At 35.6% G+C, this 24,089-nt stretch overlaps 2 protein-coding genes across 11 annotated transcripts in view; both read right to left on the reverse strand.

Annotated features, from left to right (window-relative positions):
• Positions 1-9,659, reverse strand: part of BRIP1 (BRCA1 interacting helicase 1) — a 189,131-nt gene extending 179,472 nt beyond the window's left edge. For 5 of the 6 annotated variants that reach the window (XR_009530419.1, XM_060082288.1, XM_060082287.1 and 2 more), the window contains exons 1-4: positions 9,569-9,653; positions 7,863-7,981; positions 6,080-6,191; positions 4,271-4,444 (exon numbers count right to left, since the gene is read on the reverse strand). Coding sequence is in view for 5 of the 6 variants with exons in the window: in XM_060082288.1 (XP_059938271.1) it covers positions 4,271-4,444; positions 6,080-6,191; positions 7,863-7,958 (382 nt within the window). In the remaining variant the exon portion in view is untranslated. Of the gene's footprint in view, positions 1-4,270; positions 4,445-6,079; positions 6,192-7,862; positions 7,986-9,568 lie in introns of all 6 variants that reach the window. The other variant, XM_060082285.1, reaches the window with a different exon arrangement.
• Positions 9,660-11,274: 1,615 nt separating this feature from the next.
• Positions 11,275-24,089, reverse strand: part of INTS2 (integrator complex subunit 2) — a 54,073-nt gene continuing 41,258 nt past the window's right edge. For 4 of the 5 annotated variants that reach the window (XM_060080987.1, XM_060080989.1, XM_060080986.1 and 1 more), the window contains exons 19-25: positions 21,001-21,126; positions 17,507-17,705; positions 15,218-15,469; positions 14,756-14,863; positions 14,517-14,622; positions 13,357-13,533; positions 11,276-13,253 (exon numbers count right to left, since the gene is read on the reverse strand). In XM_060080987.1, the coding sequence (XP_059936970.1) occupies positions 13,084-13,253; positions 13,357-13,533; positions 14,517-14,622; positions 14,756-14,863; positions 15,218-15,469; positions 17,507-17,705; positions 21,001-21,126 (1,138 nt within the window). In that variant the 3' untranslated portion in view covers positions 11,276-13,083. Of the gene's footprint in view, positions 13,254-13,356; positions 13,534-14,516; positions 14,623-14,755; positions 14,864-15,217; positions 15,470-17,506; positions 17,706-21,000; positions 21,127-24,089 lie in introns of all 5 variants that reach the window. The other variant, XM_060080985.1, reaches the window with a different exon arrangement.

Raw genomic sequence — 24,089 nt, forward strand, 5'->3', positions numbered from 1 at the left:
AAAGAAGATGTGGCACATATATACAATGGAATATTACTCAGCCATAAAAAGAAATGAAATGGAGTTATTTGTAGTGAGGTAGATGGACCTAGAGTCTGTCATACAGAGTGAAGTAAGTCAGAAAGAGAAAAACAAATACTGTATGCTAACACCTGTATATGGAATCTGAAAAAAAAAAATGGTACTGATGAACCTAGTTGCAGGGCAGGAATAAAGAAGTAGACATACAGAATGGACTTGAGGACATGGGGTGGGAGGGCAAAGCTGGGGCAAAGTGAGAGTAGCATCGACATACATACACTACCGAATGTAAAATAGTTGGCTGGTGGGAAGCAGCAGCATAGCACAGAGAGATTGGCTTGGTGCTTTGCAATGACCTAGAGGGGTGGGATAGGGAGGATGGGAGAGAGGCTCAAGGGGGAGGGGATATGGGGACATGTGTATGCATATGGCTGATTTGCTTTGTTGTGCAACAGAAACTAACATGGTATTGTGAAGCAATTATACTCCAATAAAGATTAAAAAAAAAAAAAAAAAGATGATCAACCTCATTAGTTACCAGAGAGATAACAATTAAAATTCACGAGAACAACACACAGGTACCATAACGACTAAAACTTAAAAAGACTTAAATATCAAGTGCTAATAAGAATGCTGGGGGCTTCCCTGGTGGCGCAGTGGTTAAGAATCTGCCTGCCAATGCAGGGGACACGGGTTCGAGCCCTGGTCCGGGAAGATCCCACATGCCATGGAGCAACTAAGCCCGCGTGCCACAACTACTGAGCCTGCGCTCTAGAGCCCACGTGCCACAACTACTGAAGCCTGCGCACCTACAGCCTGTGCTCCACAACAAAGAGAAGCCACCACAATGAGAAGCCCGCACACTGCAACAAAGAGTAGCCCCCACTTGCCACAACTAGAGAAAGCCCGCGAGCAGCAACAAAGACCCAACGCAGGGAAAAATAAAAAATAAATTAAATAAACAAATTAAAAATAAAAGAATGATGAACAATGTAACTTCCATATACTACTAGATGTAGAGTTGCGGGGGGGGGATGAATAAATTGGTTCAACCATTTTGGAAAACGTTGGCAGTATCTACTATAGTTCAACGTATGCATACACTATGACCAGCAATTCCATTCCTAGATCTATATCTAATAGAAAGTGTTTACCTATCTGTACCAGAATGAACAAGAATGTTCATAATAGCTTTAATAACCAAAATTAGAAACCACCCAAATGTCTAACAATTGTAGAATGAAATAATAAATTATGGTATATAATTTATTATATACCATAAAATACAGCATTAATAACTACTGCTATATACAACACAAATGAATCTGAGAAATATGTTAAGCAAAAGCTGACAGACACAAGAGTACAGATATAATTCCATTTCTATAAAGAAGCAAAACTCATCAATGGTGACAGAGGGAGGATAGCTACTACCTGTGGAGAGAGAATAGTGACAGGAAAAGAACATGAGAAGTGCCACTGGGGCGTTGGCTATGTCCTATTTTTCATCTAGTGGTAGTTACACGCGTGTGTTTACTTTGTGAAAATTCATCAAGCTATACACATAGAATTTGTGCATTTTTCTGTATTTAGGTTATATTTTTAAAGAATTTACTTAAAAATGTAAAGAGAGCATCAGAATACAACCCAGATTTATCCCATCTGATCCTTGAAGAGACTACTCTAAACAACTCAAACTCACAATTATATTAAAATTCAAGTTTATTGAAAACTGATTTTTTACAAAGGCACAAAGGCAATGCAGCAGACAAAGGGTAGCCTTTTCAATAAATGTTGCCAAACAATTAGATATTCATACTCAAAATAAACGAACTTGGATCCACATCTCACACCGTGTACAAAAATTACTCTTAGACTTAAAAGTAAAACCTAAAACTATACTTGATTAAAAAAAGAAACTTGTACTCAAAAATATATAAAGAAAACCCAAACTTAACAATAAGAAAAAAACAATAAACAGGCAAAAGATTTCAACAGACATTTCATCAAAGAAGATATACAAATGGCTAATAAGCACATGAAAAGATGCTCAACATCACAAGTCATTAGGGAAAAGCAAAATAAAACCACAATAAGATACCACTATAAGCTTATTAGAATGGCTAAAAAGATTTACCATACCAAGTGCTGGCAAGGATGCAGAGAAATGGGAACTCTCATACACTGCTGGTGGAAATGTAAAATGGCATAACTACTTTGGGAAACAGTTTTGAAGTTTCTTAAAGTTACACGTAAGTGATCCAGTCATTACACTCCTAGGTATTTACCCAGAAAAGTGAAAGCACATGTCCATAACAACGACTTAAACACAAATGTTCACAGCAGCTTTATTTGTAACAACCAGAAACTAGAAACAACACAAGTACACATCAACAGGTGACTGCATAAACAATTTGCAGTATATCCATACAATAGAATATTACTCAGCAATAAAAAAGAACCAACTGTTGATACATGCAACAACATGGATGAATTTTAAAAGAATTATGTTAAGTGAAAGAAGCTAGGCAAAATAAGTATACAAACTGTATTATTTCATTCATATAAACTCTAGAAAATGCAAACGAATCTACAGTGACAGAAAACACTCAGTGGCTGTTTGGGGAGGATAAATTATAAAATGGTGGAAAGGAGGGATAATAAAGGGGCGTGAGAAAACTTTTGAAGCTGATGGATATATTCACTATCTTGATGTTAGTGAAAGTTTCAGGGAAATACTCTTACGTCGAACCTTATCAAAATGTACCATTTAAATATATAGAGTCTGTTATGTCAAGAATATTTCAGTAAAGCTGTCTTTAAAAAAAAATACAGGTTGTACATAAACATTATAAGCCAAGAGTTCTTATATTAATAATTGGCTTAAAATCAATTCCATTCATTCATACAACAAATATTTATCTAGCTCCTACTATATGCCAGGCACTGCTAGGTATGCAATGGTGAGCAAACTGACACAGTTCCTGACCTCATGGAGTATACAGTCTGCTAGGGGAAGCAGAGATTAATAAAAGATGCGCACAGACATGTGGATAATACAAATTGTAACAAGCGCTATGAAAGAGAGGTACACAGTGAGATGACAGAATATAATAGGGAAACCAAACGTAGTGTGACGGAAAGATCAGTATGGCTGCCTTAAAGAAGTGACATCTAAGCTGAGAGCTAAAGGAAGAGCAGGACAACAAGTTGAAGATGGAATTTTCCTCAGAAGAGACACTAACACAAGCAAAGGCTCTGAAGGCAGCAGAAAGCATGACCCTTTGAAAGAATGGAAAGAAAGCCAAAAATGTTTAAGGTTCAAAACCGAGTAGACAACACTATTGGCATCACCTCTTCGGCATCTATTCCACTTCCTCTTCCTCATTCCTAAAAGACTCACACTTCGGTTCAAGCAGCTACCATCCTCCACACAGTCATGTGCTTTAGAGGAAGACAACTCGATCCTTGATTTTAGGAAGTGGATACTGTTTAGACTTGAGCCAGTCATGGCAACCTCTTTTCTCGCTGCCAGTGATTAGTTAAGGAATGGCATGACTGAAAGCAGGAAAGGAGTTAGTACACGGTCTAAAGAGCAAATGGTAGTTTGTACTAGGGAAGTTACCAATGGAGGTGGAGATTTGCATGGAGGAATAAGGAATAGCAAAGTGTACAGGATGTCTCCTAGGTGTCTGGCTTAGGCAAGTAATGGTCAATCTTTTCCATACAGTCAAAGCAAAAGAAATATTCTTTAAATTAATAATCTTATGTTATTGATAATATATATCTCTAAAATAAATCTAGTAAGAACATCTAAGGATCATATGTGAAACATACCTGATTCTCATATAGGATACTGGTCTCGGAAGTCCAGGCAAACTTATCAAGAATGAATGAGGCTAATTAGATTTTGCCTTACAATACAAATCAAAATGTTTTATAAAATTCTGGCATATAATTAATACTGCCTACAAATAACATCAATTTCTGAATATCAGTTATTTTGCCTTGCTTCCTCAAAAATGATTTAAACTAGCAAGATGTCTGAATCAGTTAAAAGTGAGGCCAAGAATAAAATATTCCAAGGCTTTCTGACCACTCTATGCATTATTCAAAATAATTCCAGAGAAATTAGGTGGAAATACATAGCCAATTATGCTAACCAAATTTATCTACATTAGGTCTCATAACAGCAATAATTAAGACCCCTATTACAGATACCAAAAGAGCCAGACAAAATATAAACTACCTTGACAAGTTGACAAAGTGCCATTTCTTTCAGAAGTTGGTGTACTTGGACTGTTGAAATGATATGAAGTTCCCTGGTTCACGTCATTGTTTGTAGAATTCTTCGAATGGCATGTACAACAACACGACAATGGTACTTCAGCTTTTTTACTTAAGCCTTCGTTCACTGGCTTCCCTAAAAACGAAATAACGTCTATTTATAATATTTCTAATTAAAAAAACATTAATCTTCCTCTTCAGCTAGGGTGCACAACCACCTTATTTTTTGCCCAGGACTGGGAGGTTTCCCAGGATTCAGAATTTCAGTTCTAAAACCAGGAAAGTACCTGGCAAATCTGGACAAGTTGGTCACCCATCCTGCAGCATCAAATTAGGACAGGTGAGAAACACTTATGCCAGAAACATTTATAGAGAAGTTATCAACAATTTACATGATTTACAAAAATCTAATAACAGTCAAAGATTAATAATGTAACAGAGGCACAACCACTCGAGTATTCATTTATATTGAGATATATTAAAATACCAAGTATACCTAAAGTATATTCTTAATTACTTATACTCTTAATTACTGCTATTTCCCTAAATGAAAAATTTGAAAGTTTAATATAAAATAATAATGTAAACACATAACGTTAAATTATTCCCACATTATACTTCTATTTCAAAAAACATGTTTCATGATCATTTCTGATACATGTATCAAAATACATTTTAAAGTCAATATTCAAATTAAATAAAACAGGTAATTTTCAATACTTAAATATAATACAAAATTGTAATAGTTCTATGTGTGCCTACATTGTATAAATACACAATTCATAGATATATAAAAGCTGAATAATTTATTTTATTTTCTATAAACAGTACTGACATTATTTTCCCATCTGCACTACATAAATACTACTAATTTTATTTTCCAGTCTCCCATTAAAAGTTTATTAACAGATAATCTCATTTTCCCCAAAGATAAACATCAGTAAGAAACAAAATGGACAACCAAAAGCTTATAAAATATTTACTCTTTATTTTTAATAGTCTTACCAGTAACACAACTATTTCTTTTCAAAAAACATATATATGTATGTACATATATATACACACATACATACATACACATATACACCCATGGTTAACTTTAAAATCTCCTAATACTTTAGGACATAGCCATCTAATTATGTAACTAAAATGTGACCAATATTGTATTTCAGATTCATTATGTATATTAGATAGTCTTTCACAAAAGCAACTAGACATTTGCTAGCAAATAAAGCTATGGGAAATAATATGAATTCATAAAAACAATATTACAATAAACTTCTGTTTATCTGGCATCCAAACAAGTAGAAAGATCAACTAGAATTTTTCTTTTTTATGTATTCCATTTTCTAATGTTGTGAGATAAGCAACTATATTAAAGGATTTACTCAAAAAAAGCAATTATTTGTATTGATATGCTATATAATCATGACAGACCCATCTCCTACAACCTTTATTACAAATTATCATCTAATTATTTCCATAATCATTATCATGAAAAATAATAAAAATAAAATCCGAGATTCTTATATACATGGTGAATCATCAAATAAAGGACTATCTTATGTTCAAAATTATTTTAGGATTAACTGAACATATTTTGCTATACTGAAACTCTTTCGGAAGATATATAACTGATTATAAAGAAATATCTTAAAAGAGAATATTTAAATTAGCTAGAACATGGTTGAATCATTCTGGGTAAAATATACTTTATTAGATTCTTTTCAGGTCCCAATAAGCAACCTGAAGACATCAACCAACTACTTACCACTAAGAGATCGCTGCCATGCTAAAGCAGAGCAAAGTAAGGCTAAGCTTTTCCCACTCCCTGTGGGGCTCTCCAACAAACAATGCTGCTTACTATTTAATCCTCTGACAATCTATGGACACAAAAACAATTTAAAAAGATCAATAAACAACTTATTCCATTAAAGTCTCTCTCCATACAACAACAAGAAGTAAAGGTGCATGCACTTCAGGGAACAGAGCAATAGCAGAAAGGAGAACTAGAATTTAGTTAAATCTAGACTTTATTCCTTTATATCTCTCCCTAAAATTGTTAGATTTAAACCATATCAAGCACAAAAGAAATGAAAAGCAATTTATGCCTTACTTATGCAAGCACCATCATTTCTATAAAACTAGAATACACTAATATCTTTGATGAAAACTTAATAGGGGATACTGTTGGTGGGAGTGTTACAACCACTCCTTACAGAAATTAACAATTTCTAGTAAAGTTAACGATACCGAACTCCAGCGATCCAGTCCTATGTAAACACCCAAAACCTTTCCCACAGGAACACAAGGAAATATGTATAAGAAAGTTCATAGCAGCACTGTTTATAATTGCAAAATAATGTAAACAACCCAAATGTCTATCAAGAGGAAAATGGGCAAATATAAAATTCTGGTATATTCATACAATGGAATACCATACAGCAATGAAAATGAGTTATCAATCAATAGGGCTACATCTTAAAAATAATGTTAGACAAGGGAACAAGGTCATGAGGAAAGGAGGGCTTGGTGGGATGCTGCCATTTCTTCCGCCTTCAGTCTCTGCACCTTTCATAGGCTTCCAACAGCGCTACATTCGGACAGAGCATCTGGAGGTTCACAACCTCTGTGGTCCACAGGAGCCACTATGAGGAGGGTCCAGGGAAGAATTTACCATTTTCAGTGGATAACAAGGGGCGATTACTAGTTACAATGACTTTGTACTTCTGATCTGGATTTGATTCTCCTTTCTTTATAGTAAGACACCAACTGCTCAAAATATAATCCATGAAACAGATATGAAGAGGAGTATTTTAAGAGGTGCAATCTCTCCGAAAAAAGGATCCAACTCTTGAACTCAACATACTAGGTACGTCTATAAATAAACTTATGGCATAAATCCTTAAAAAGTAATAATAAGAAGAATATTAATATTAAGTAAAAAAAAAAAATCAAGTTCTCCAGAAAGATAAGTATAATATCATATCATTGTGCAAAGTTATAAAAATGTAAAGTATACACTATATTGTTTATGGATACATACATATGCAATAAAAGTATAAAAACATGGCTAGGAAAGAAAAATAACAAATTCAGATTAATTATCTTGTTACTCATAAACAAGGTATAAAGTAAATATGGCAAAATATTAAGATTTAACAAAGCTGGTAAGTTGGTTTACTCAAGTTTGTATATTAATTTTCTATATGATTGAAATATCTCAAAAAAATTATGGTGCAAAGTATAGTAGTCTGCGTAAAAGATAGTAAATACTTTCTATTTCAAAGTAATTCAGTAAAGTAAATAGAAGTTCTAAATGAGCTGAGAACATTTTTCAGGATGTTCTCCTTTACCTCCTAATCATAGACATATACAGTTTAGCAGCAATCAGTATTATTTTTCCAAAGGTTAGATGTTCTTCAATGAACCCAGCAAATATTTTCAATCCATTTACTATCTGAGAAAATGCAGTCACAGACTCAATGTATGTTATGAATTATCAGCATCTGTATCTTAATAAAGACTTAAAATAACTGCTGAACAATACTTACAGAATTCATCATAGCAAGCTGTGATGGATAAGCTTTACAAGGAAAGTTAATCTTCACCCCACCAATTGTATACTCAGAACATACTGAAGACATCATGCTTTACTGTTTACTTCAGATTCCTAACTGCAACAGAAATGAAAGACAATACTGAAACAAAGACATTCAAAGAAAAACAGATACCTCAGACTAGGACAGAAGTCTAGAAACAAAAATTGGAATTAATAAATGAATAAACAAAACAAATGGAAGTAAAAGGATTTCCTACTCTTATAACTCACAGCAGTTGAGAGCGTGTCTTGGAATCTAACAAATCTGGATCTGCATCCTTATTCTGCCAAAGCTGTGGACCAGGAGTTAGGAAGTAGGTTCTACATCAGGTTCTGACAACAACTCGGATATGTTACCCTGATCATGTCTCTTCACTTCTCTAGACTGAGATCCTTATCTGTAAAAATCCGTAATTTAAAAATTGTCGTAAGGAAGAAAGCGCCTTGGCACGTGGTAGGTGCTCAATAATTCTTACTTAAAGGTCAGTGGGGTATAATGGAAAGAAGATGGACTTTGAAGTAAGGCAAGCCTAAATGTGAATTCCACTGTGAATCTCGCAGAGGCTGCTTCTTCATCTGTGAAATAGAGATATCCACCTGATAGGGTTTTTATGAAAATTAGCCAGGCACTGACTTAAGAATTAAATAAGGTAATGTACAGAATGTGCCTCAACTCCAGCACCTGATACAGAGGAAGTGACCTACTTTAATCCCCACCTCTTGTAAACCACCTTTTCTTAACCTAGGATCCACAGATGTAATTGAAAGACTGCGATCTCTTGATACTGCATGCAGAAGTTTCTGTGTATGACTGCATTTTTCTGGAGAGAAAGTCCAAAGATTTCTCATACCCAGAAATATACCCTAAGGAAATAACTGAAAACTGAGGGGAAATGATATACACCGTTATCAACTGAAAAATTATTTGCAATGGTGAAAAAAAGGTAAATTCGATCTGGGGATGGAGAGATGGTTAAAATACCAACTCAACAGATTATGAAGCCAATAACAACCATCACCAAAGCTTACGTGTTCCCAAAGAAGTTAAGAACCACTATTCTAAGGTCTTTTCCAGTTCTAACATTTTGTGTTTCTGTGAAGCTCTGAGAATGAAATTTGGTGGAATCTCACCCCTAAATCTAAACCAACAGCTCAAGGCTGGCCTAGTAACTCAGATATAACCTAGAAACCAATCGACCCCCCGCCCCAATTACGGCTACAGACATCTCAAAATGGGGAAGCGTCCCCACACACTGAATAAAGGATAAACCAAGATCAGGCTCCCGCCGACGCCCCCTCCTGCCCCGAGGTAACGCGGGGCCCGGGGCTAATAACAGGCCTCAGTTCCAAGGAGGTAAGCTGCAGTCTCCCCGCTCCCCAGGTTTTCTTCCTCACATTCCCTCCTCCCTCGGCAAGCTGGAATCCCCGAGGCCCTGGTGATCCAGTCAACCGACGGGCCTGCAAAGCGGGTGGACGAAAGCAGAAGGCACTCTCCTGGCCGACTTCGCGCCCTTCCCGCGAGACAGACTTGCCCGCCCTGAGGAAAACCCAAACAACGCCTACTGCAGTCCCACTCACGGGAGAAAAGGAAGCTGAAAACTGCAAGCAACCACAGCGGAGCCCTAGCAGAGAAGAAAGGTCCTAGCCCCGCTTCCTCACCTGGCTGCGACTCCCGGGCCCGGTCGCGGGCTTGCGGCCGCTTTACCTTTTCCGCCCTTCAGCTCTCATCAGTCGCTTCCACAACACTCGCGCAGACGAATTCCCGCCTCCCACCCGCCTCGACTCCCAGCACCAATCGCCGGGCGAGCTCAGACAACCAATCACCCGCCAAGACGAGAAACCAAGCAACCAATCCTGGCTCGAGGTCAGGGGGCGCTCTGGCACCCAAGGGAAGCCCCCGCAGTAAGAAAGGGCCTAAGCTACTTGGCGGCACCGGAAGGCGATTGCCTCGAGAGTGATGGACTTCCGCAGAGCCCAGGGATCTAAAGGAAAAGAGCCTTCTCCGTTGGACTTTTTGAAACAGGTGATTTAATCCGTGCCTCAGTTTTCTTGGAAACTCTTTAAGTCTCACATTTAAGGTCTGTAGACCAACGAAGAGGAAACACCGTTAAGCCGCGCCGAGTTCTCTTAGCATTCCTCAGGGGCACCCGATTCAAACTTCCGAACTTTCCGGAAGCCAGAGTATCAAAAAGACCCAGGAGGGAACTGCCAGACTGCTGAGCCAAATTAGGCGAAAAGGTTCGATGACAGCTGGCTACAGAATCTCCTGATAGTCAAGGCTTTCTCAGATACCACGTTCAACCAGAGAAACGCCCTCGAGGTCTCCAGTACCTCCTTTAAGGCTTGTCAGCCTCCTGTCCCTCCTAAGACCAACTTACTCTTTGCCAGGTACACTTCAGTTTCCTCAAAGGTAGGGAGTTAACCATATGTCGCCAAACTGTTGGGTTTTTTAAAAACTCTAGCCTGAACTTGGCTCAAATACTAGTGGCCCCCAAAAGCAAAACCTGAGACAGTTTCTCACATCCCGAGAAACCAGTTTGGGACAGAGATTTGCTGCAGGTCGGAGCAGCAAAAGGCGAGTTGATTTGTTTGCCTCACTGTGTTTTACTATATCTTCCCAAAATGACAAAACGTACAATCATAAAAATAAATTCTACCCTTTAATTTAGTAATCTCAGGCTCAGAAATTTATCCTGAAGAAGTAATCTAAAAGTAAGAAAAAGTAGTAGTACCTCAGTTGATAATAGTGCCCATTCTGTTCGGAAAAAAATCATTAACTTCCCAGTCTAGTAGTAATAGGGAGATGGTTATATCAATTCAGTCATTCTGGAGCCAATAAAATAATTATAAAATCCAAACAACTTGCAAAAAATTTCCATATAAAGTTAAATGAAAAAAGGCAGATGCCAAACTGGGTATTATGGAATTCCATTATGTGAAAATACATATGCATAAGCAAAGATGAAGGGAAGGTACAAAAAAATGAAATACTGGTAAGACAGTGCTATGGAGAATAATTTATAAAAATAAATCCTTAAAAATACCTTCAAATTATTATTCTGCTTTTACAATTTTCTTTAAATATCAAAATCTTTTAAGTAACTGCTCCAGGGTAACTACTCTGATTTTCCTCTCCTGAATTCCTAAGGCTCTCAACTGACTCTCACCTTGTATTGCCTTTTGATGTATGTAGTGTAACAAAAAGGGATACACATAGTTTCTGGAGCCAGACAGTCCTGGATTCCAGTGCCTTGAACTGTTCCTTTCAGGTTAACGGTGGTGAAATGAAACACAAAAAACTACAAGTTCATTTGATAAAGAATATGAATGTTTATAAACCAATATTCAAAATAGCCACACACATCTGTTTTTCACTTGAATAAAAAAAATCACATTGTGACAAATGTTATAACCTTAACTTAAAATACATGAATATTAACATTTACTAATATATTTACACATTTAATTTACATCATCAACAAACGTGATGAAAAACAGCATATGTTATTATTTTAACACAGCAGGTTTTGACCAGTCTTTGAAAAATTGATCCAGGAATGTGCACTGCATTTAGTTAGAGAACCTTTTCTGAATTCCTAGAGGTTACCTACTCACACAAGATATTCCAAAGCCTCAGTTTAAACAAAACAAAATGAAACAGGAGCAGTTGTACTTAATTTTAAAAGACTACAAAACTGCCTTGTTTAAAAATATGAAAATTCTTATAGTTTGTTTTTAAGTGTACGCTTTTATTTTTTGCATCAAAATTAATTCAACTTTAAGCATCTAATAAAAGTTATAAATACTCTCATCGATGATACTGTGCACTTCGTGATTTGAAACAGATACAAATTAGTTCTTATATAATACCCTTATGAGGTAGGGCCAGCAGTAATCCCGTTTTACACAGAGGAAAATAAGATGTGACTATTTGCTAGTGAAAAGGCTGAAATTAAATTTTTTTTCTTAAAAACCACACTTTCTTATTAGCCTGCCTTATTTCTTTTATAAGTGAAGAGGTCTGTTTCAAGTGGGGTGGGAAGGGGGCGTTCATTCAGGTATATCTCAGAAAGCAAAGAGAAGTACCTTCTACACTGGATACTTCATTAAGAAAAAAAATGAGGATTATGGGTTATCTGAATGCATCTACCTAATCAATGGACATTCCTAAAAGAGGACTGCAAAATCCTTCCACAACACAGTATTTTCCCCTTTTTAATTTTTCCTGTGGTCCAAACACTGTATATATTTTTGTACTTCAAAATCTAGAATTATGATGTGAATTATAATCCTGATGACAAACCAAGAACTCTTTAATCCAGTGGGTTTTATTGCTCTGAACTTTAATTAGATACCAATGTATTTCCCCCCCTCTGACCATTATAAAAATAAACTTTAAAAAAACTAAATGAGACATCCTTTCAGGTTCTTCTCTGCACAAAGATGTTTCTGTAAACACTTTTAAACCAGTATCTTAAAATTCCAAATTATTCAAGTATCTCTTTAAACATATGGCTTCATATATTAGTAAAAATTGAAGCAAATATGTAAAATCTTAAAATCTTCATCTGTAATTCCATGAAAATCATTCACAAAAAGCTATTTGCCTTTTTTAAAGCCTTCTCAATACTATTTCTTGAGAAAAGGAATTCCATCTTGCATTACTCTTACTTGCATTGCAAGTTTTAGAGGTTTCTATTTGGGTATCTAAACTCCTAATTTTTCCTGAATTCTCCCTTCCCTTTTTTCTCCCTCTCATCATTGCATCAATATACCCTGTTACTAGCTGACAGGTAAATACTAGGGCTACCCACAGACTTATTTTTATAAGAAATAAAATCAAAGGCATGGCAGTTTTTCTTCACTTCAAAAGCTTAATACAAGGCCATATTCACTTTCCAGTAATGAGTTTCTTAAATGTGCTCCCAACAGAAAAAGCTCAGCTGCTACAAAAAACATACCAGCAAAGTAGATCCAAAGAACTGCCAATCAAATACAAGCAAGCATAATTCTCAAGAGAGTTCTAAATTGTATTCATGTTGAATTGAATCGTTTTGGTGATTCCAAGACGTTACTGTTCCCATTCAGTTTAGTTGTTATAAGATGCAAATTCATGTTGGGTATATGCAGCAAAACAGCTTCATTTTTTTGTTTTAAGTTTTTTTTGTTTTTTTTTAAATTCCACTAACACTCATGTTTATTATTTCAATTATTGTGCTTTCAATACAATGACAGAGCTGTACATCAGGATCCATGCTTCCCATGTCCCTAGGTCCATTTTTGTAAGATGGATCTTTACAGATTCCAGACCATCCACTTGGTTTCTCCTTTATTTGTTGAAGGCCTAAAAACATAAGGAAAAATAAATAAGGCAAGAAATCTGGAAAGGATTTGGGCCTTTCTGTTTGAGATATTAAAACAACTCTTGAAAATAAGTTACTACTTACGTGTAATAATCGGATCGATGTCTCTTGTCTGAGTGGCAACATCTGAGGCACAGACTTGCCCTATTTGGATCAACAAAGACATAATATCCTCATACAGTGGAGGAAATGCTCGACAAAAAGAGACCAAACTTGGCAGAGTTGGCATGAAAAAAGCGTATCGCTTAGCCTGTGTTAAAACTGTTAGAAAGAAATAAAACAGAATTTTTCATTTTACAGACACAAATTCAACATACATGACCTATACAATATACTAAGTACCATGCCCTGTGCTGAGGATACTAAGTTTTCTAAGACATGGCCAGCCCCTGCCTTCAGGGAGCTCATAATCTAGTAGTCAGCCATCATCCAACACATAAGTGCTTATGTCCAAACACTGTGATAGGTGCACTGCATGCATTGTTTCATTTAATTCTCACAATCTTATGAATGAAAAAAGTGTTTCTATAATACCTATTTAATATATGAGGAAACTCTTAAATAAACCTTAGAGAGATTAAGAAGCTTCTTCAACTCCAGTTAGCAGTAGAGTTGGGATAGAACTCAGGCAGTGTAAGATCTTAACCAATGCAAATAATTACAACATGAAGTGAATACGATGGAAAGATAAATGAATAGATTATTATGGGAGCACTGAGAAAGAATATGAAATTGACTAAGCCATAACTTTTAAAGGTTGAATTATAGTTCATATCTTTTAGTTTATTTTCATACCATTTTACTTAACAACCTAGAAGGTGGTTAAAATGTTAGGGTATGTTTTAGAACTTAAGGAAACAACTTATATATTTATCTCTTATTTATACAGATGATTATATTTTTCTGGAATTCTAAGCATTTGTAATAGATTGTAACTTGTTTTCGATTGACATAATTATATTCAGAAGGTAGACTTGATTTCCATTTGTAAAATGTGGAATGCTTAGTATATTTACTATAAATCTATATACAGTCATTCACAAAAATGAAAGATACAACTCGCCTACCTACTCATCTCCTCTACACTATACATCATATTTGTCATAGGAAAATTTTCAAAAAGAATAATTCAAAAGATGGCATAACTATTAGTGACACAGAAAACATGGTGTCACTAAATTCAGAAAAAATATGTACTACTTTATGTTAGAAATTTTTGTTATTGATGTCGGTTGGCTACACACCTGTTAGCAGAGTTCCCATGACATTGACAGCTAAGCGAGCCACACTGAGTGACTTTGGTAATGCATACTGGATACACAAGTGAGAAAGCAACTGGATAGCAAATATCTGTAACACAAAATCCAAATATTACATGTTTCTGAAGAAGGTCTTTAAGTATTAAAAATTGTAAAATGTTTTATATAACTAGCAAGATTAGAGGGAGATCAAAATTCTCCTAAAGTTTCAAAATGCTCATTACCTGTTTTTCAAGTTCTGGCTGTGCAATAAGCTCAGGTATGAAATCCAGACAGATGTGCATAGATGGAATACCTGCGACTGTCAGAGGCAAAAGTTCACATGGATAACCCTATCTCAACAAGAAAGGGGGGAAAAGTTAGAAATAAAATAGCTGCAAGTCAAATACAGATAAAAATATAAAGGAAGGTTTCACTTCCTTTATGTAACAGTTGCTCAGAAGCCTACAAAGCCCTACATGTTTCCTGGCATTTCACCTCTCTGATGCACTAAAATACAAATAAATTATATGAACACTTTATTAGGCTGAAATCAAATTTTAAAAATCTGGATTTTTCTCCATATTGCAAAGGACCATGATCATTTGCATGACCTCCAGTTTCTAAATGATTCCTATTAATTTAGTACTTCAAAACTACCCCCCAAATAAAGTTCAACCATAAAGAATCATTCTTTGAAACCAGACCTGAAAGTGAACAAGCTTAGCAATGTTGGGATCCGCAATGTACATTTGGTGCAACAGACAACAGATAAGGCACTGAACTTCTCGAAGGTTACAGAGCAAATTATCTTCTCCTTCCTCCATTCCTGTAGTTGGAGTGCTGGCAGTAATAACGCTTTGAACATTCCTTAGCAAGCTGTCTGGATTGACACGCTTTGCCTTCTCATCTTCAGTAGGTAAGCAAATCTCCAAGAGAATCTGGACAGCTGCACTATCCTACAAGCAAATAAAACACAGTGAATTTAAGAAGTTTCTGAGAAGTTTGTTTGAAAACCAAATCTGATTTTCACATGAACATATGTGATAAAAATAACTGTTTCTTTAAAAAACAAAAAGCAAAGAGGTACTTCTAAGAGAAAAAGTGAACAATCTATAGGCCAGTGGTTCTCATCTTCTTTAGGACCATGAACGCTTTTAAGAATCTGAAGAAAACTGTATACCCTCTCAGCATAAAAATTAACATATGTAAACAAAGCAACATATGGCATAATTTCAGAGTGGTCACACATCTCTAAGGCAGATACATGAGCTCGAGTTTAAGAACATCTACTACAAGAGTATTCTAATTCAGTGTCATCCAAAACAGGCCCTAGGGCAAAAAATGACTTCTACTGGAATCTCATTTCCTTCCTCTTAAATTCCTACTTCTCCCAGGATCCTATCTTGTATTCCCCTCTTTTTCTCACCTCTGAAGATGGTGGTTAATAATTAATGCCTAAAAGTCACTCCCCAAAGCTCTTTTTCCTTTTAACTTGAAGATAGGCTCTTTAAGGCTCTGGAAAGATTCTGCCTTACCATCCATTCCAACTGTACAACTCATTATTGCTCAGTCTACAAGCTTGAGTGCCATTTCATAGAAAAGTAGTTTCTTGAGGGGTGATCTACTTAATGCCCCTGCCTATAAAGGAGAGCTATAATCACTCGCATCTAGCAGGAAGAAGGAAAAAGAAAATGAATACATAACAGGCATCCCTGAAAGACTGCCACTGCCTGGGATAGAAGAAAACAATTACTCCATCTACCTGTTTAATAACTTAATTATAAACTAAGGTTACCTTACATTAATCATTTATAAAGTAAACTTTAGTTTATAATCATTCTTGATGGGGTTTGGGTTGTTACTGTTTTTTGTTGTTTTTTTTTTTATAGACTCTGGAGCCAGCCTCCCCAAGCTTGAATCCCAGCTTCCCCACTTACTAAATGTATAACCTTGAGCAAGTCACTTAACCTCTCTGGATCTCATTTTCCTAATCTGTAAAAATGGAGATAATACTCCATACCTCATAGGTTGGTTGTAAAGAGTAAATGAGTTAATATACATAAAATACTCAGAATAGCACCCACCATATAATAAGCATTATATAAATGGTAGCTATTACCATCATCAATCCCTTATCTGAAACTCTGAGGGTCAGATTTATTTTAGAACTCAGATTTTTTTTCTGTAATATTATATAACACCTCCAGCAGAGAGTAAGGCAGTACACTGTAATCAAATGTATTAATATTTCTGCAACAAAACATACCAACATTCACATTAAGTGGGATAAAGGCCATAAATAGTTTCACATCAATTCAGGTCAAGTTTTAACACAAACGAGGTCACATCAGGTCAGGTTTTTCTGCCAAGTGAATTACCAAAAAAAATGCCACAGTTTTCACAGCTTTTTGGATTTCTGTATTACAGATAAGGGATTGTGGACCTATATTATTACTCTAATTCCCCTTATTGCAAATGAAAAGATTTCAGAAAATATATTTCAAACTAAGAAAACATTTCTACTTTGAAGACCTCAAACTGCTTAACATTCAGTCATCTCACATGTCCTGCATTAGTCAAAAATTACTACCTAAGGTTGCAGTAAATTCTATATTATAAAACTTTTCTAAATATAAACTTTAACTACTTGTGTTGTTATAGTATTTATCACTGCCTGATATTTTATTATATATATATACATACACACTTCTTGTCTGTCTCCACCATTTGATTTTTTTCCACCATTTGATTTTAAGAAACAAAAGTCTTATATTTTGTTAAAATATAAATCTCACTAAAATGGCTATTAAATAAAGCCATGAAGATTATTCCTGATTTTAATAATTCAGAAGCAAAGGTAACACCATTATAATATACCTTCTGTAATAAAAGGAATGTATAATATGTCACCATTGTATATAGAAGCCATCTATTTAACTGATTATATTAACAGGAAAGCCCTTGGCCTTTTTGACTAAATTTTACTTTATTACCTGAGCAGCCAGTAATGCATTTTTCAGTTCCTCTCTGGTAACTTCTGGGCCATCAGTCTGTCCAACTAAACCTATTGTATTATTCTGAGAAAGCCTATCTTGCTCGGCTGTTTCCTTCAGATGAGCACTAAGGTAGGCTTTGGATGCCAGAAGATATCCATTCAACATATGTAGAGTAATATCCATCAGTGGGGGGCATCTAAACACAGAAAGAAGAAAAGAAAAATATGTGAGAAAAAATATAAATTTATAAGTTAGTCAGAACATGGTCAATCAATTTGAATAATCAGAAAAACCTGAACAGTACCTGAAAACATTAGAAGAGTAGAAAAGTTAACACTTTACCCACCAAAATATTCATTTTCAAAAATGAAAGCTTAATATATATATAATTCTCTGTATTTCAAGACTGTATGAATAGTATTATCTATTTCATCTTATCAACTAAAATCAAATATAATATATACCCTAGAAAAAAGGCATTCCTTTTTACAAAAAAATGGCACTACCATTAAATCTCTTAGACATGAGCCTGCAAGGCAGCTATCCTCAAAGACAAATAGTCTAGGGACTTCCCTGGTGGTCCAGTGGTTAAGACTCCACTCTCCCAATGCAGGGGGCATGGGTTTTGAGCCCTGGTCAGGGAACTAAGATCCTGCATGCCCCACAGCACAGTCAAAACAAAACAAAAAATGAATACAGTTATTCATTCCTCAAAAATTGTTATAAATTAAATTTAAATGAGATAATAGATATAAGAATTAAATGTAAAAAAAGGAAACCAAAAAGATAAATCAGTAACCACTAAAATATTAAAAGCCAAGCCCTTAGAAAAACCTGACAATGCCACTTCCCAGCCTATCACAGACTGAGTATGTGCGCATAAACAAGCAGCACAGCTTTGGTTTTAACTGTGAAACACTGGAAATGTCAATACTTTTTCTGAAATGTTCAAATTTTCTACAGTAAACATGCATGTATTAATAGTGGGAAAAAAAAAACATGTCAATGGTTAAATAAACCATGGCAATATTCCCAAAACTGAAGATAAGAATCACCTGGAGTATTTATTTTTTTAAAAAATCCTAAACTCCACCAGACATTCTGAATCAGAGTTTGTAGAGGCCTGTATATATGGAATACTACATAGAAAGTGAAGCTACATACACACCATTATGACAATAAAGTTTCCTCTGGAGATGGAACTGGGATTGGTCAATAGTTCAAAGAGGAACTTTGCTTTAAAAATGGCAGCAGTGTAGATATGAGAGAACAAGACTTCACTGTACACCTTTTCCTTGTTAATCTTGTTTGTGCACTTATTAATGTATATAATGAAAACTTTCATGCACACATAAAAAAGGGAATATTATAATGAACCTCTAAGAACTCATCACCCAGCAGCAAAAGTTATCGACACATCGCTAGTCTTATTTCACCCCCACCCCACCATCCACTTTCCCACCATCACCACTGGTTAGTTCAAAGCAAATCCAAAATGTCATATCTTCATATTGTTTGACATTTTTAAAAACCACCTAAATGATCACTTAGAAAAAAATCCAATTTTAAAAAACGAAATTAAAGGCAAAACAATAGAACAATAAAAGAAAAAACTGCACTCTATATACAAAAAGCTGATATCCTTTATACATAAAGAGCTCTTTAAATCAAAAAAGGTAAGCATTCTAATAGAAAACTAGGCTAAATGTAAAGAAGAACTACCAATAACCAATAAGTATATTAAAATATTCAATCTAAGAAAAATATAAATTAAAATGGGAATCGATTTTTCACTTATCAAATTGGAAAAATTATATAAAACTGTGTAGGAAAGTGTACAATATCAAACATCACTATAGGAATGTAAATAGGTTCAGCCATTCTGAGTGGCAGAATGAAAACATGAATCAAAGGACTTAAAAATGAGCATGTTCCTTTTGCCTCAATAATTCCATTTTTAAGAATCATTTCTAAGGAAATACTCAGTACACAATAGTTACCACAGCACTATCAATAATAACAAAAAATGGAAATAAACAAAATATCCAACAATAGGGAACTGAATTAAGCATAGCATATCTATGTGGAATACTACGTAGCCAATTAACATAAGAAGATCTATTAACATGAGAAAAGGTTCACAAGTTGTTAAGTGAAAGATCTAGGCTACAAAAACATTTCATACATTATGATAGCATAATTTAACAGCCTCCTGAACAACTGCGGGTGATTTAGGTGAAAGATTACCTACTTAAGTGGATTTTTAACACTGATAAATTGTTTCAGAAATGGCTCTTCTCTAGAAGTGTTATTTACTGTTTTCTTTTTATTAAATAGATACTTAATGTCATTTATACTGTTTATTCTTCTGATTCCTCTTCCCTCTGAGACCTTGATCTCACCAAACCATATTTGGCTGATTCTGCAGATTTTGCCACTTCAAGAATTTCATCCCCAGGGTTAAAGGCAGATGAGTATATTACTGTCTCCTAGTTAGTCTTCTTTACTCCAGTTTCTTTCCCCTCTGAACTATCTAGTGTGACCTTCTCTTTGTAAGTTACCACCTAAATGACCTCCTCAGCCTAACATTCAAGGCCCTCCATAGCCTGACCTTAACCTAACATTCCAACTCTAAAGTGTGTTCTCAAAAACTAAGCCTTCCACTCAAGCCTTTTTCACTCTTGCTTTTACACTTTTGCTCACACTATTCTTTTTCTCACAATACCTTCTTTGACCTCTTACGCCCCATCATTACAGTATCTGTTCATCTAAACCCTATTTCTACACTTCAAAATACTACTGAAGTCTCACTTCCTCCTGAAACTTTTAACACCATTCATTTACTGTACCATTCATCTGCATATGACCATATTATTTAACTTTTCAGGTATTTATCTTATTTCCCGATACAAGTGATAATCACTTTAAAGGCAGACCCCTCAACTTGTATATCTTTGTTACTATTTAGCTTAGCAACTAGAAATTCAAATATTAATGATGTGAATTAATTAATCCCACCTCTTGAGGTGAAGCTACTTCAAAGCAACTGATTAAGTTAAGCAATTGGCAAGGAAGTATAGACAAATGTGGAATCAATAAAGCTAACATCACAATTAAGGATTCCAAAAGGATCACAATTTTAATGCACATAATGATTCATAATAAACCAGTTTTTTAAAAGCTTTTTTCAACAATGATATGAGAAATGGTATCATTTTTCACTATCTTGACTCTGAGAGAAAGAACAGCCACTATTGAGGGCTGCCAAATCCAAAGATGACATCTTGTTAAGACTAGGTTTATTAATCACATATTAAACTGAAGTTCATGAATATAGACAACCCAAAAAAAAAAACCCAAAAACCTCACAGGTCATACGGCCAAGTTACCTGCAAGAACACGAAGATATAAGTTTAAACTGAATTTCTTCAATTTCCTTTGACTCTCCAAAGCATAACTCTATAGTAAAAATGAACTCAAATGACACATACCTGTACACCCTCTGATCACATCTTAGCACAATGAGAGGATCTATCATCAGATCATTCTGAGTGTACTTTTGCTGTCGTACAAACTTTATTGACGGTTGAAGTGCATTAACTGTCATTACCCACAGCCTGATGAGAAAATAATCATATGTTCAAAAACAGCTATATCATAATTGAAACCTGTAGCCACCATCCAGTTCCTTTTATCTTAGAAAGATATAGTCAGGAAAAAAATTAGAGAACAGGTGTAAATGAACTTGGAAAAATTAAAAACTATAGAAATCTAACCTATTATTATGTTTCTAAAACAAATGAAGATAAAACAATAAACAAAAGTAGTTTCAAAAATCTTCACAGTTGTAAGGGAATAATCATGGCATATAAAATCAGAATTTGAATTAAAACCTCAGTTATACCATACTTGCTATATGACTCTGTATAAGTCATGGAACCGCTCTGAACTGTTTCCTCCTCTGTAAAATATGAATATAATACCTATAAATGAAATGATATCCACCAAAGCACTTTGAAACTGTAACTGGCCCCATAAATTACTGTTCTACATTTATCATCACAGAATCTAAATATGAGATGCCACTTTGAGATTAAACATCAATAGACTATAAAAGTGGTTACTAACCTGACTACACATCAGAATTACTGAAGAATATGCCAATATGTAGGGTATCTGACCTCTTACAGTGAAGCCCAGGAGTCCACCAACCCCACCTCACACACAGAGCTTGCACACTCTTAAATGAGTGGATAGCCAACAATCATCAGACATTTAAAGAAAGTTTCTACTTTGAAAAAGATTAAAATATACAAACAGAAAGAAAGGAATGCCAAAGAAACAGAGAATATAGAGATGAGAAGAAAAAAATCTTAAACCTATAATTAATTTCCTTAAAGGATAGAATATTTCATATATGAAACAAGAATAAGAGGCATTTATAGATTCTCAGATAAGAAAGAGCTCTTAGAGATTAAGACTATAACAGAAATATTTTAAATTCAAAGGAAAGATCAGAAGACAACAGAGGAAATATCCAGAAAATGTACATAAAAATTTAAAAATAGAGGAGAAAGAAGGAGAAAATCAGAGTAAGTTCAAGAGGTTTAAAATCCAAATTGCAAAAAATTCCAGAAAACAGAGGGAAAGAAATTACTGAAGAAAAAAAAAAAATACAAGAAACTGTCCTAGAAGTGAAGACATCAGCATTAGTCCCCGGACAAAAAAAAAGGCCAACCAAGTGCCCAGCACCATGAATTAAAAAAGACCCAAACCAAAATGTATCATCATGAAATTTCAGAAACAATGAAAAAGAACCTAAAACCTTTAAGAGAAAAAACAATGGTCACATACAAAGGATTGGGAATTGGTATAAGATTAGATTACTCAAAAGCAATCAGGAAAGCTCTAATTACTTCAATAGAATAAAGCTTTCAAATTGCTAAAAGAAAAAATAAGCTAGAATTCTACACCTAGCCTAATATCAATCACATGTGAGGGGAAGAATAAAAACCTTTTCACATATGAAAGCTTCAAAAAAAATAAATTTCCCAAACACCTTTCCCAGGAAGCAACTTGAGCGTTAGTTCCACTCACTTAAATAAGGAACTAAATCGGGCTTCCCTGGTGGTGCAGTGGTTGATAGTCTGCCTGCCGATGCAGGGGACACTTGTTCGTGCCCTGGTCCGGGCAGATCCCACATGCCGCGGAGCGGCTAGGCCTGTAAGCCATGGCCACTGAGCCTGTGCGTCCGGAGCCTGTGTTCCGTAACGGGAGAGGCCACAACAGTGAGAGGCCCGCGTACCGCAAAAAAAAAAAAAAATAAGGAACTAAATCAAGAAAGACAAAAACATGGACTCAAACCAAGAGACAAAGCAATTCCAGATGGCTACTGTGAATGTCCCAGATTGAAACATAAGGGTGGAAAGATCTGAAAGGAAGGTTTCCAATGAAAAATGTTACTAATATGTTACCTGATGTGTTAACAACTAATGTAAATTTCCATTCAATAATAAAGTTTGAGAGTGAATTGGTTATTGATACAAAAAAAACAAGGGGGCTTCCCTGGTGGCGCAGTGGTTGAGAGTCCGCCTGCGGATGCAGGGGACACGGGTTCGTGCCCCGGTCTGGGAAGATCCCACATACCGCGGAGCAGCTTGGCCCGTGAGCCATGGCTGTTGAGCCTGCACGTCCAGAGCCTGTGCTCCACAATGGGAGAGGCCACAACAGTGAGAGGCCCGCATACCGAAAAAACAAAAAACAAAAAAACAACAAAAAAAGGGCTTCCCTGGTGGCACAGTGGTTGAGAGTCCGCCTGCAGATGCAAGGGACACGGGTTCGTGCCCCCGTCCGGGAAGATCCCATATGCCGCGGAGCAGCTGGGCCCGTGAGCCATGGCTGCTGGGTCTGTGCGTCCTGAGCCTGTGCTCCGCAACAGGAGAGGCCACAACGGTGAGAGGCCCGCGTACTGCAAAAAAAAAAAAAAAAAAAAAAAACCTGAACAAATGGAAAAGAGGCAAACAACTCAGGGTTTGTATATGGAGTATGAAGGAGGGCAATTGTTTAAGAGAGAAATTGTAATCAAAGGATGTCATATACATCAGCTATAAATAACACTTATGTAGTCATAATAATATGCACACTGTATATTTCTTTAACCAAAAATTCTGATATAACTGTGTTGGGAGAAATGGAGGAAGGGAGAATATATGAAAGAAGAGGGACTCACAGGGGAAGCAAGTAAGAGTGCTAAATCTTCATCTTGTATGAAGGATTTTGTAGGAAGTCAAAAGATAATTTCTAAATTGGAAAGTCAGGAAATCATAGTAATTACAAGCATATGATTGAGATACATGGTGGGACATAAATGCCAGAATTAAAAGATAAAGGAGCTGAGAATAATTGTCTCTGAGGATCAATAGTCTAAAATGGGAAGGTGGGGGCAGACCTTATACACTATTTAACTTACGTGCATTCATTAATATGATATAAGTAAAAATCAAACTTAAAAAGTATAAATATTCCGGGGCTTCCCTGGTGGCGCAGTGATTGAGAGTCTGCCTGCTGATGCAGGGGACAT

The sequence above is a fragment of the Mesoplodon densirostris genome, chromosome 18 (genome assembly GCF_025265405.1).
Source record: "Mesoplodon densirostris isolate mMesDen1 chromosome 18, mMesDen1 primary haplotype, whole genome shotgun sequence".
Classification (NCBI taxonomy): domain Eukaryota; kingdom Metazoa; phylum Chordata; class Mammalia; order Artiodactyla; family Ziphiidae; genus Mesoplodon; species Mesoplodon densirostris.